This window comes from Protobothrops mucrosquamatus, unplaced genomic scaffold (genome assembly GCF_001527695.2).
Source record: "Protobothrops mucrosquamatus isolate PMUCROS unplaced genomic scaffold, P.Mucros_1.0 scaffold1428, whole genome shotgun sequence".
NCBI lineage: Eukaryota > Metazoa > Chordata > Lepidosauria > Squamata > Viperidae > Protobothrops > Protobothrops mucrosquamatus.
Window position 1 is genome coordinate 119650 of NW_015387613.1, and position 12899 is coordinate 132548.

At 38.9% G+C, this 12899-nt stretch overlaps 1 protein-coding gene across 1 annotated transcript in view; it reads right to left on the reverse strand.

The window, feature by feature from the left end:
- LOC107292813 (vomeronasal type-2 receptor 26-like) overlaps positions 1–5675 on the reverse strand; it is a 7914-nt gene extending 2239 nt beyond the window's left edge. Inside the window, exons 1-3 of the mRNA XM_015821939.2 lie at positions 5505–5675; positions 2345–3205; positions 311–437 (exon numbers count right to left, since the gene is read on the reverse strand). Coding sequence (XP_015677425.2) covers positions 311–437; positions 2345–3205; positions 5505–5675 — 1159 coding nt within the window. The remainder of the gene's footprint in view (positions 1–310; positions 438–2344; positions 3206–5504) is intronic.
- Between the last annotated feature and the right edge of the window lie 7224 nt (positions 5676–12899).

Here is a 12899-nt window from a genome sequence, read left to right on the forward strand (position 1 = left end):
ATCTGTTAAACAAAAACAATATGTCATACTTCCATGCTTTACACTCCAACCATCATAACCTTAATCCTGGAAAAAATTAGATGACATTCTAGAATCTAGAGGTTCTGAAATAAAAACTGGTTCAGGTGCCATTCGCCATTTTGTGAGTTGGGGCCATGTTTGGAACAATACTATGGTTGTTGTGGTAACAATCACTGTTCTCAACATCTGTAGGGATAAATGCCCCAACATCAAAATCCTGGGTAGTGCTTTGAACTTATTGACCTTCAGAGCTAATAGACACCAGTTCATTTTGAATGGTTTCTCTTACCTGTCTGGTTGGCAATTTTCCCTTCTGGGCAATGAAGGCATTTGTAACAGCAAAATTGCTTCCCTTCTATTTTGATCTTGCTGTATCCCAAGTAGCAATCATCAATACACAAAGAAAGAGGTTGTGTCTGTTATAAATGAAAATGCAGTAAATTTAGAATTTAAACATTAGGAATCTAAGAAATTACCATGTTAGAGGAATATTTTCTTTCCTTTGTTGATTAGAGATATGAAATATTCTGTGCTAGCAAAGAAGGTTTGGCTTATTCTTTAAAATATCCTTCTGACATCATAAACTCTGTTAATGGAAAAGTCTTCTATTCACCTGATAGACATCAGAAATAAGGGTTAGTTAGTTCAGAAGTATGTTGAGTTACTTTTCCTGGTGCAAGACCCTCTTCAAAGTCCTGTGCATCAAGAATATTGCTTTTCATGTAATTGATTCATTTGTGTGATTGTTCAAAGACATTATTTGGACATCAACTGCAGCATGATCACTGAACCATCCCTTAAAAATGAATAACAATAGCGATAGCACTTAGACTTATTTACCTCTTCACAGTGCTTTACAACCCTCTCTAAGCTGTTTACAGAGTCAGCATATTGCCCCCAACAATCTGGGTTCCCATTTTACCAACTTTGGAAGCATAGAAGGCTAAGTCAACCTTGAGCGGGTGAGAATTGAACTGCCAAACTGTGGCAGCTGGCAGTCAGCCGAATTAGCCTGCAATACTACATTCTAACCACTGTGCAACCAGGGCAAATAAAAATTACCTGGTTAAAAATGTTGGGCCAGACAATATTATTTGCTGATAGAGAGAGAAGGTTTTCAAGTTGAGTTGAGGGATTTATTTTTCCAACTTTAATCCTAAGAAAGGATTGATTTGGGAAGGTGATCCAGTTGATGATATCAAAGCCAGATGCAACCTTCCCATTCTGGTCAAAGAAAATATTTTCTCCAGCACTGTTGTTAAATGAGACTTTTCTCAGGTAGCGATGAAGCTCAAGAGAAGAACATGAGAGTAGTTAATAAAGATATACAACGATGGCAAAATAGACAGCAATATTATTTCAGAAGATATTGTTGCACTCCTGATATATGATGCTAATAACAAAGTTAATTTGTCACTTCTAAAGACTCACCATGAGAGACAAAAAACAGCTGAGGATGGGCTAACAGGCATCTTTTCATGCATATCACCCAGAAGTACATGCCACCATCAAAAAAATAGCATATAGTCTTCCTTCCTTGTCATTTGGCAAACACACCAGGCAAATAACAGATCTAATGAGTGGGCCCTGTGTGTGAGTTGGGCCATGAATACTTTGAACTAGGTTTTTGGCTACGAACTCTGAAACCCTAGGCCAGACAGAACATGTCTAAATTTCCCAGAACCATAAGCCTGTGGATCTGCACCCACCTGCAGCTCATATAGAGTCCAACAGCTACACTACAGGGAGGAAGGTAAGTGAACAAAAATGGGAAGATTCTTTATTGCCAGCAATTTGTATGTAGAGTTTTATTTAGGCTTTATTTCATTGGTGACCATGATGTGGACTATTTTATTTCATTAGGAGATTTAGCCTACAACAAATATTCTTTATTTGGTAAGATATCAATCCTAGAATCCAATGGACCATAGGGATTTTAAAAGTTCTTCTATCAAGATACGGTAAGTCCAACCTACAGCCTCAGTTTCACTCTCACTAACTTAGAGACACTGAACTCTCCTTTCTTGTTCAGAAGAACTCTCCCAATACAGTGAATCTGAAGAAGGAAGTGAGGGAAAGAGGAAAGAAGCCTTTCACTATGACGCTGCACATAATAGCCCAATTATTCCAATATTCAGCATTAAATATTCATAGGAACTTAACTTTTTGCACTTAAAAAAGCCGGAATAGAAATGTGCAGACATTCTCATCCACCTAGGTAATTTCTCCAGCATTATATTTAAATTGGTTTCTATATAACTTGTGGACAGTTGTAGATATGGAAGCAATATGCCCTGCTACATTAATAAATATAGAAGATTACCTGCCACACTTGATGACTAAAAAGCTTATGTTTTCCACTACCAGCCCTTGCTCTGTGTTTGGAGTGGGATGTAAGCATGGCTTGGAGAGCATGTGCCACAGCATAGACTGCATTGTAGATACTGTAGCTTTGCCCAGTCATGCTCAATTCAAAAACAGAGTCTGGAAGAGTCTCCAGCTTCTCTTCCCCAGTGCATCTTTTCTCCGACTCTGGGTTTAAAGTGGATTTTGAGAAAGAACATTCAAAGGCTTGTTCCCAAAAGGCCCTTGAAAAACTGTCTTCATTTTCTGGAACACTGTTTCTCATCTGAAGAAATCTATTGAATCCTAATAATTCTTTTGATGACACTGCAAAAGAAAGAGCGCCATGGATAAAATCCATTCTCCAATCTCTTTGAAAAGGAACTGAAGTATATTCCATTTGGGCTGGGAAAATCCAAACTTTGTCTTTTCTCTCAACTGTTCTGTCCAAATATTCTGAAACATAGGAGATTGTTCTGAAACCTGCCATGGCCTGGTTTTCAGAGTATACAATTGCAACACTGGAGGTACTTTTCATAATGACTTTGCATAATTTAATGAAAGTATTGATTTGTTCTCCTATCTCATCAGAAAAAGCTACTGTTGGAAGCTCTGCAATGTAATCAAAGCAGATTCCATATTGGGATAAGACAATAAGCACTTCCCTCAGAAATCGTTCACCAATCTCATTTTCTTGAAAAATTATCCCAATCCAAGTCCACTTAAAATAAAGCAGCAACTGGAGAATCCCCATAACATGAAGATGTTCATTTGGATACATTTGATAGAAGAAAGCTGTATGAATCATGTTATCCATCGCTGGAGCAGAGCCATATGTGAGCTTAGGAAGAAAGCAAAATACAAAATGTATGTATATGTATTTGATATAAGTGATAAATGGTTAAATTTGACTGATTTATTTTTTGTTGCTTTGATTTTTTAGGGCTTATTCATAACTCACTGAAGATCTTCCTTTAATTTCAATGAAGTTAATGGAACTAAACTGTCACCATTTTTGGAAATCTTTCTAAAAATGTTATGATGTAATTTGATCATATTCAATTTGGCTATAATATATAAGGTTTGGGAAATAATAAAATGTTATGTAGATAACCTCTATGGCACATCAGAGAAGTCTAAACTATTGATACAGTAGATGTTCAGGATTTATGTAATGTTGTTATTTCCTTTCTACCACAAATGGAGTACTTTGGATCTTTGAAAAACTGATTTTTATCTAATTTGGGTATAGGAACAAAAGCCTAATTGAACCATTTAGTATCTAGTTCTCTGTAAAGTGTCCCCCCATAGTTGGTTCTGATGGGTACAACCCTGCTGCATATATATCCAGGATATATATGTGAGTATAAGTAGTGATATAAGATTCAATTTGCAGAATTTGATGATCGTTGTAATTTCTCCTTTGTGATACTGAATTTCTATTATTTAAGAATTTAACAATCAAACCTTCGTGCACTATTTTGTTATTCTCTTGAGACTTCACAAAACTTATCAATAAGAATAGATCTCTCTAACACATTTTTAAAGATTGCTAAGGAACACTCTATTTATAAGATAACTTGTTCTAAAAGCATAAGTTGAAAAAAAATTGATTAAAAAAGCATCATCATTATTAGTGATTTGTGCCAAGATAATTGGATTATTTTTCTTTGTAGAACCATGGATCAAGAAGGAATTCTCACACTCTCTCTGACATGTATTTTTCCAAACTTTCCTTGAAAACATCCAATGATGGAATGTCCAGAAGTCCAAGAGACAGGTTGTTTCATTACTTAACAGCTTTGAAAACAAACACTTTTCTATCTCTCTGATTTTCCTCTAGAGGCTGACTAGAGAATAAGTTTAGGTACAGAGCTTATGAAGGTATGTGAAAATGAACTTAGAAGACGAGAGACAGATGCACATAGCCTAGGGAATGATCTGATAATAGCAGCTAAAAAGGGAGGTGGGGAGAAATACTTTCAATTATCCAAGGTGTTGTTTTACATAACCTTGGTTAGGGCTTCATATCTTGGGTTCTCAAATGACTAACAAGGCTGAGCCTTCCTTCCTTCCTTCCTTCCTTCCTTCCTTCCTTCCTTCCTTCCTTCCTTCCTTCCTTCCTTCCTTCCTTCCTTCCTTCCTAGAATATCAATGCAGCTATATTCTTTGATATAGAAATACTGAGGCATATACTAGGGAATGAATGCATTGCTTGAACTGATTTTTTTCATGGAAGAAACTATTAAGAAATTATCTATCTGTATTAGATTATTACTTCTTAACAGAAGAGATTTGACATAGAGATGCCAGTCCATTATTATAACTGGACTATATCACTTTTGTATCTTCTGGATAATTGTAATTGCCTTCTAGGAGCAATTTCCAATCACCTTCTCAGATGAGCTCCTGCTTCAGATTCCAATGAAGGAAAGGGAGAAAAATCAACAGAAGAAACTTCTTAGCCTCAATAAAACAGCTGGTTCAATACTTGTCTGCAGACAAATCAAAATGTTACTTTGAATTATATGGAGGATAATTATTATCCTTATTATGACTTCAATACTTTGATTGTCTAGATATGTAATATGTTTTACTTTTCTTATTATTTTCTTATTATTATTTTAATTGCTATGGAACTTCAATGGAAAACAGCAGAAAAATATTTCAAATGAAAAAAAAAAGCTCTCTTAAGAGCAAGAGGATTCATCTTCTTTCCATTTATTTCAAACTGGAGACATCCTCCAATTCAGCACAGTATTCAGTTATGAATATACCACTTTGATCTTCCAGATATACTGTATAACATACTTTCATTTTCTTATTATTTCCTTGTTATTCAACTGCTGTAGAACTTCAATAGAAATCAGCAAAAAAATCTGAAATTAAAAGAATGATCTTTTTTAAGGGCAAGAGGAATAATCTTATTTTCATTTTTTAAAAAAAAAAAAATCGAGACCATATCCTCCAACTCAGCACAATTTTCAGTAAATCAAGACTGGAAAATATGAAAGTGTTGTCTATTCAGATGTCAGTTACATTCTGATTGACTTTAGTTTACCATGAATCCAGAAAATGTCATTAAAGAGGAAATCACATTACCAAATTTTTTTTCTTTTTTTTACTTGAGCAGGTCTTACCTGTGGAATCTTGTAAATGCTTAGGATGTCAGTCATAACCTGAGAGTTATGAGAGTTTGGTCCAGCAATAACACAAATTGAATTTTGGTGGATGCTACATTTATAGTTGGGAACAAATTTGTCATGTGAAGAAAGAAGCTCCATAGAAGCAAGGTAGGTCCATGTTGCCATGAAATAACTGTTAGATATCCCAAAGCCCAAAGTGATGTTTGGCAAGATCTGAGGATTTTTGTTGATTTCCTTTACAGCAAAGATCAAGGACAAGATATGCTGGTATGTCTGTAGAAACAAACTTTAAGGGAGGGTAGTGCCTCTGTCATAACACTTGCATTTCCACACAGATAATTTGTTACATTTCAATTTAATAATCTTTGTTAATAGCAAGATTCAAAAATAGATTTTGAGCCCGCAAGGCCAGACAGTCTGTAGAAACTACTTGTCCATCCCTATTCCATAATAGAACCAGCTATTTGGCAGATAACCTCTTTGGTATCTTGATCTTTGAGTACTCTTAATTACCTCTTTCAGAATGTTTTTTATAGCATAGGGATATTTATTTCTTATTTTGAAAGATCAAATGTTTTATATTGAACCACTTTAGCAATGGTTATACCTAAAACCTATAAAGGAAACATTGCCAACTCCTACAAAACCCTCTCTTTGAGGTCAAGGGTGTTTGAATAGAGAAAAAGAATTATACAGATGGGTTAGACTACAAAACTGCTATGGAGAAATTCAATGGAAGATGAACATTGTTTCTACATTTTAAGTAAAGCCCAAAATATTATGCTTCCATGTTTATGTTTTTTAAGCGATCACATTTAAATGGATTGCGTCTTTTGCCTTCCTTTCCATTATTCCCCCTTCCCCCATTCTTCTTCTCCCTCTCCCCTCTCTATACCAGTGTTATTGGATTCCTTTCTCAAGGTAATATTCTTATGTAATAAATGATTAATGAGGTATTTAGAATTCTACCCACCTACCTAACTAATTAACTACTGATATATATAGATAGATAGATAGATAGATAGATAGATAGATAGATAGATAGATAGATAGATAGATATAGATATAGATATAGATATAGATATAGATATAGATATAGATATAGATATAGATATAGATATATAGATATAGATAGATAGATAGATAGATAGATAGATAGATAGATAGATAGATAGATAGATAGATATAGAGATAGAGATAGAGATAGAGATAGAGATAGAGATAGAGATAGAGATAGAGATAGAGATAGAGATAGAGATAGATAGATAGATAGACAGATACCTAGCTATAAAAAGACTCTTTATAAAGGATTGACTCAAAACATTTGCAATTTGTACAGCTACTTTTCCTACAGTCATTATGTAAAATAATTCTGCTTGTCTCTTACCTCTGAATCAATGATCTTTCCTTACTGTAAACCTTCAAGAATTGTCCAAAAGATGATTTTTTAAAAGGCAACTGGACTTTCTTTGTTTTTCCTTGAAGATGTCTCACTGCTCATCCAAGAAACTTCTTCAGTTCCTCTTCAAAGAAAAACAAAGAAAGTCCAGTTGCCTTCTGAAAAAGCACCTTTGGGACAACAATGGCCTGGATGACTAAGAATCTCTATAGACATCATTCAAGAATTCTTCTAGATACAGTAGTTCTCCTGCATCATCCCCTATCTCCACTTCCATTCCCCAATTCCTCTCTTAGGACTTTATTCTATATACTTGAAGAAAAGGGATGAAGACTGGAAACGTTTATTAGATAAAAGTGTACTTAGATGTTAGGTTGCCATAAACCACAATAGAAACTTTCACCTATGGAAAACAAGTTGGTTGGACAACTATAATATCTATTCCTATTCTTCATTGATGAATTCCATCCAGCTTCAATCCATCAAGAAATAGGTGACATGGAACCAGAAAGTATAATGAAAACAATAAAAATTATTCTGCATAGAATGAGTATTTAGTCTCAAAAATGAAATGTTTAACTTTAGTGTTATCTCATAAATATGTCCTCTATGCAGAATGTGATTTGATCACATATACTATATATATAGTATTATCTTGCAATTGGTGTACCATGGAAATTTGGAACAGAAGCATTAGAAAGCTGGAAAACAGAGATTTGGGCAAAACTCAGATATCTGTTAAGCAAGACCATGTATATTGCTATAAACTTTATGAAGATAAAACAAAGTGGGAAAAACCTATTACCGAATTATTACAAAGTATCGAAGAAACAGAGTAGAATCTCCAAGCAGAGAAAGGATAGCTGAAAGGGGATAAAAGTTAAGTTTCAATCATTTATTCCTTCCTCCAAATACATTGACTAACTATCCAGGAAGATTTGGAAGCTGATAGAATTAAGAATGATAACTACATACATGGGATCATCAAGAAGTTCTTCCGATGGAATTGTTTTGAAGGTGATTAGGTTAGACATCATGTAGATAAGAGAAATAATGCCACCAATGATGAGATCACCTGAGTGGTAAGACTTGTATTTAATACTAGGGTTGTTGATTGTGCATTTAGTGCCATGGCATATGACCTGAGAAAGCAGTTTTATCACCCATAGCCTGAAGAGTAACATAGCAAATCAAAGATGTGCATTGCTCAAATGATCATTGATAGGGCTTCTGAATATCTAACATTTTGCCTCTTTCTTTCGGATGATCCGAGTGCAGAAATTATAGAAAAAACAATCAGAATCACAGAGTCTTGCTCTTTAACCTCCTATTTGAATGTGTTTAGGAACATTAAATATTAATAACATCAGACAGTCTTGATTGGGTGTCTATTTTGCTCTGCTCTTCAGAACTCCCTAGTGACCGGAGGAGTAAAATTAAAACATGGTCAATTATAAGGCACAACATATCTTGAGCTTCTGATGTTGCAGAAAAAAATAATTGATCTCACCCAGGTGTAAATGGTTTGTGTTTTTTTCTTTAGCAACAAGAGAAAAATGAATTGCAGTCAAAGGGAAAGAATCTAAGGAATGTAAATAACATAATGAGTGAAAGTTTATTTTGTACATTGTTTTGACTTGTACATTATGTAGCTAAAAATCACCTGGCACCAGAAAACTTTGAAAGGGGCATAAGCATATTTTAAATTACCCTTGGACATTTGGATATTGTAATCTGCAGTATTTGACTAAGTTGTTTTGACTCTATTTTTCCCCTTTTGGTCAATGCCACTTGCAGTCAGATTTTTTCTTATACTTTTTCAAGTAAATTTATATCCAGAAGTAGTTAGATCTTACTGATTCTTATTACTGCAACATGTTCTCACTTAATAACAACCAAGTACTGTATTTTTCTGTGTATAAGACACTATTTTTTCCTGCAAACACCCTGATCAAAAATCAGGTGCCTCTTATACAAGTGCAGCATCTTATACACGAAAAAATAATGATAACCTCCACAGCCCAGGACATGCCTATGTGGGTTCTTTACATGCCGCCACCATGCCGCATAGTGCAGGTGTCAAGCACCTGTGGGCTTGCCACTAACAGGAGGGGGGAGGGGGCAAGATCGTTGGATGGTGGCGTCCAGAGGCAGCGGATGGGACCAGCAGCATGGATGGCAGCGACAGCCTTTTCCCTCCCTCATATCTTTATGCTCATACCTATGGAACGCAGCTGCGAGGCTGTCCTGCTTGATAATAATGGCCGGCTGAACTTCCAGATTTGCCGGCTCAGCTGTTCGGTGCCCTACTGAACTGCTGATCAGTGTGGAAAAATGGCGAGGAGTTTAAAACCTGCCTTCACTTCCCTTGCCTTGCTGTCATGCTGGTGCTCATGCCGGTTTGTTTATCAGGGTCGGAAGGCTGCTGCTGTGAACTGACTATGCATGCTGGTTAGGTGGATGGGGGATGGGGCTGACCAGGAAGTGTCTATTTAGAGCGCTGGAAGGCGGTTGCTCCCAGCGCTGACTTTGTTTGCTGTAAGCTTGGAACTCACATGCCAGAGCTTCTTATACAAGGGTGTGTCTTATACACGGAAAAATATGGTAATACAAATGCTTTGAACTTCTACATCTGGCCTTTAAACCCCTAAACTGAGTTCCTTTCCAAATTGGATTTGTATGTGGCTTTCCTTTCTATTTATCTAGGAGATAGGGTGGGAGAATACTTTTTCAAAAGTTGTTATATTCTTCAGAATGACTACAAACAAGTGGATTTTGGTTTGTAGGCTTTTAAGAAGGGTTGGACTAGAAGAAGTCCCTTCCAACTCTGTTATTCTGTTCTGTTAAGGATATTTTTTCATATGATGCTCCCAATTTTTCTGCTAAGCTCCAGGAATCCAATTGTTTAGCACAATGAACTATGCATCAGATGCCAGTGCTATTGTTGCACCCTGCGAGGCCTACTTGCCCGGAACGGCCGCTTTGCCGCTCCACCATCAGGCAAGTCCCTTGCTACCTGCCTGCTGCCATTGCTGCCACTTACGGTTTCCTGTAGCCGATGACGTCATCGGAAAGCGCCTTGCCAGGCCAACAGTAATCCAGGAGCACTGCATTGCTCCTGCAAAGGAGAGCGATGTGTGGGCTGGATTCCGATGGACGCGGACGTTTTGCAAACTGCTGTGGGCCTGGCTGTAACCTGGGGATTATTAGCAAGCTATCATATCATATTAGCTATCATACTGCGGAAGCCGGGATAGACCATAAAAACTTGGAGGTGTTACAGACCCCCAGATGCCTATCACCAAAGCATGTGCATTGGGCACAATACTTCAAAAGATTTCGTTTCCACCTCAAGTACGTGCCAGGAGGGAGGAACTTCCTCGCGGATGCTCTGTCCCGGCTTCCGCAATATGATAGCAAGAGGGAGGAGGTGGTGCAAGCGATCATGCCCCCCTACAGCCAAAAAGAAGTGAGCACTTGCTCCAGAGTAGTGTCCTTTGAGGACGAGTTACGAACGGCTCTAATACAGGATATGTGGTTAAGGGACAATCCCAGATTGCTAACCCAACGGGACGCGTTAGCATGGTATGGCAGCAAACTGTACATCCTGTGGAACATGCAGAATTGGGTTTGTCACCGGTGCCACGACTCAAAACAAGCTGGCCACTTTGGATTCCTAAAGACGTTACACCTGGCCAGGCGTCAATTCTGGTGGCCCCGGATGAAACGAGATATTGAAGCATATGTTAAAAACTGCCAGGTATGCGCTCAATCGAAGTCCTATCCCGGGAAACCGATGGGGTTGCTCCAGTCGGTGGCAGACCCGGACCGTCCATGGCAGGATATAGCCATGGACTTTATTGTGGAGCTGCCTGAAGTCCGGGGATACTCGGTGATATGGACAGTAGTAGATTGGTTTTCCAAACAAGCTCATTTCATCCCCTGTAAGGGATTACCATCGGCTAGACGATTGGCTAAGATGTTCCTGACTCATGTCTACTGACTGCACAGAGCACCGCGTCGCATAATCTTGGACCGTTGGGTCCAGTTCACAGCACGGTTTTGGCGCGAATTCATCCGATTCCTCGGTTCCACCAAGGTCTCAGTTCGGCATACCACCCGAGCACCAACGGTGAAGCGGAATGGGCCAACACTGCAGTGGAGAGATACCTCTGGAGCTATATATCGTACCAACAGACAGATTGGGTGGATCTAGTAGTGTTTGCAGAGGTGGCGTACAATAATGCCGTACATAGCAGTACTGGATTAACCCCTTTTCAGGTGGTGTACGGTAGGGATTTCGTTCCAATATCCGAATGCAGGACCCGGGAGTCCCAACCCACCAGGCTGACGGTTGGTTCAACCATGCAGGGTGTGTGTGGGGCGTGGTCAAAAAGGCCTTGACAAAAGCAGAGGAAATGACCAAGAAACAGGCAGATAAAAAATGACGGGCAGAGACACCATTCAAAGCGGGTGACCTGGTTTATTTATCCACTAAATATATAAAGCTCCAGGTACCATGCAGGAAGCAAGCCCCGAAGTATCTCGGCCCTTTCTGGGTGGCCCAAATCATCAATAGCCGTACAACTACAGCTGCCGCAGTTCCTCGGTAAGGTCCACCCGGTGTTCCATGTCAGCCTGCTAAAGCCCGTGACAGGTGAACGTGCACGGGAGGGCCCAGGCCCCATAACCCCGGGTTAGGAGAGGCGGACTGTACTACCTTATCCTTTGGAAGGGCTATTCGCTGTCCGAAGCATCCTGGGTAAGGGAGGGGGATGTCTCTGTGCCCTAGCTTGTCAATAGGTACCATCAAAGACACCCTCATAAGCCCGGGAGGCGGACGCCTGTTGCAACCCTGAATGAATGTGAACACTAATCTTGTTGTGCTTCCTTCCAGGGGGACCCCTGGTAGGGGGAGCCGGATGTCATGCCCTGCAAGGCCTACTCACCCGGAACGGCCACTTTGCCGCTCCACTGTCAGGCAAGGCCCTGCCTGCCGCCATTGCCGCCGCCTCCGGCTTCCCGTAGCCGATGACGTCATCGGAAAGCACCTTGCCAGGCCGACAGTAATCCAGGAGCACCGCATTGCTCCTGCAAAGGAGAGCGACGTGTGGGCGGGATTCCGATGGACCTGGACGTTTTGCAAAATGCTGTGGGGCCTGGCTGTAACCTGGGGATTATTAGCAAGCTCTGGGGGGTGGAGTTAGCGAATGGAAAGCGGGATCCTTTCAGTTCCACCTGGACGGAGGCTCATTGAATGGGGTGGGGCTGGCTAAGGCTGGGGCGTGATTACTGTATGTAAGCCATTGGGAACAAGCCACTCCCAGTGCTAACTTTGTTTCATGTGTGAAATAAAACACTTGATAGTTTGGCGTTCCTGTTTTCCTGGCTTGTCGGCTCAGTTCAAAGAGGACATCTGACAGCTATAAAATATATTTTGGGAATAAATATAATATGTCATGAAAAACAATGTATGGAGGCCCAATTTTTATCCTCAAATACTATTACTTCTCATTCCTAACAATTAAAATCTCCATGTGGCCAGACTTCATGGGGTTTTCAGAGATCAACATTGAGAAATATAATGCATTTTCTTTTTTAAAACAAACAAACAAACAACGACATTCTGGTTCTTCAAAATTCCAAATTTCCATCAAAATTCAGGAAATAGTTTACCATACATTATGTGAGAATTAACTGACTGGGCTTTCCTTTCTTTTCTCTCTCTATTGATTATTTGCACAAGTTCTTAATAGATAATATACAGATTATATTTTTCAAGACAGCTTCCATTTCTGCAAAATCCATATTTCTATTTTTGCAAAGTTTTTAATTATACATAATTTCTAACCTTGCAGGTATTCTGCCTCTGTCTTTAACCTCACAGCACTATAAAGAAGCAAATGCAGCACTTTATAAAATGCAGAGAAAAAATGTTTACTTTTGTTTCTTAGTTAATTGGTCCTTTTTGTTTAATTCGGGCCTCAGAA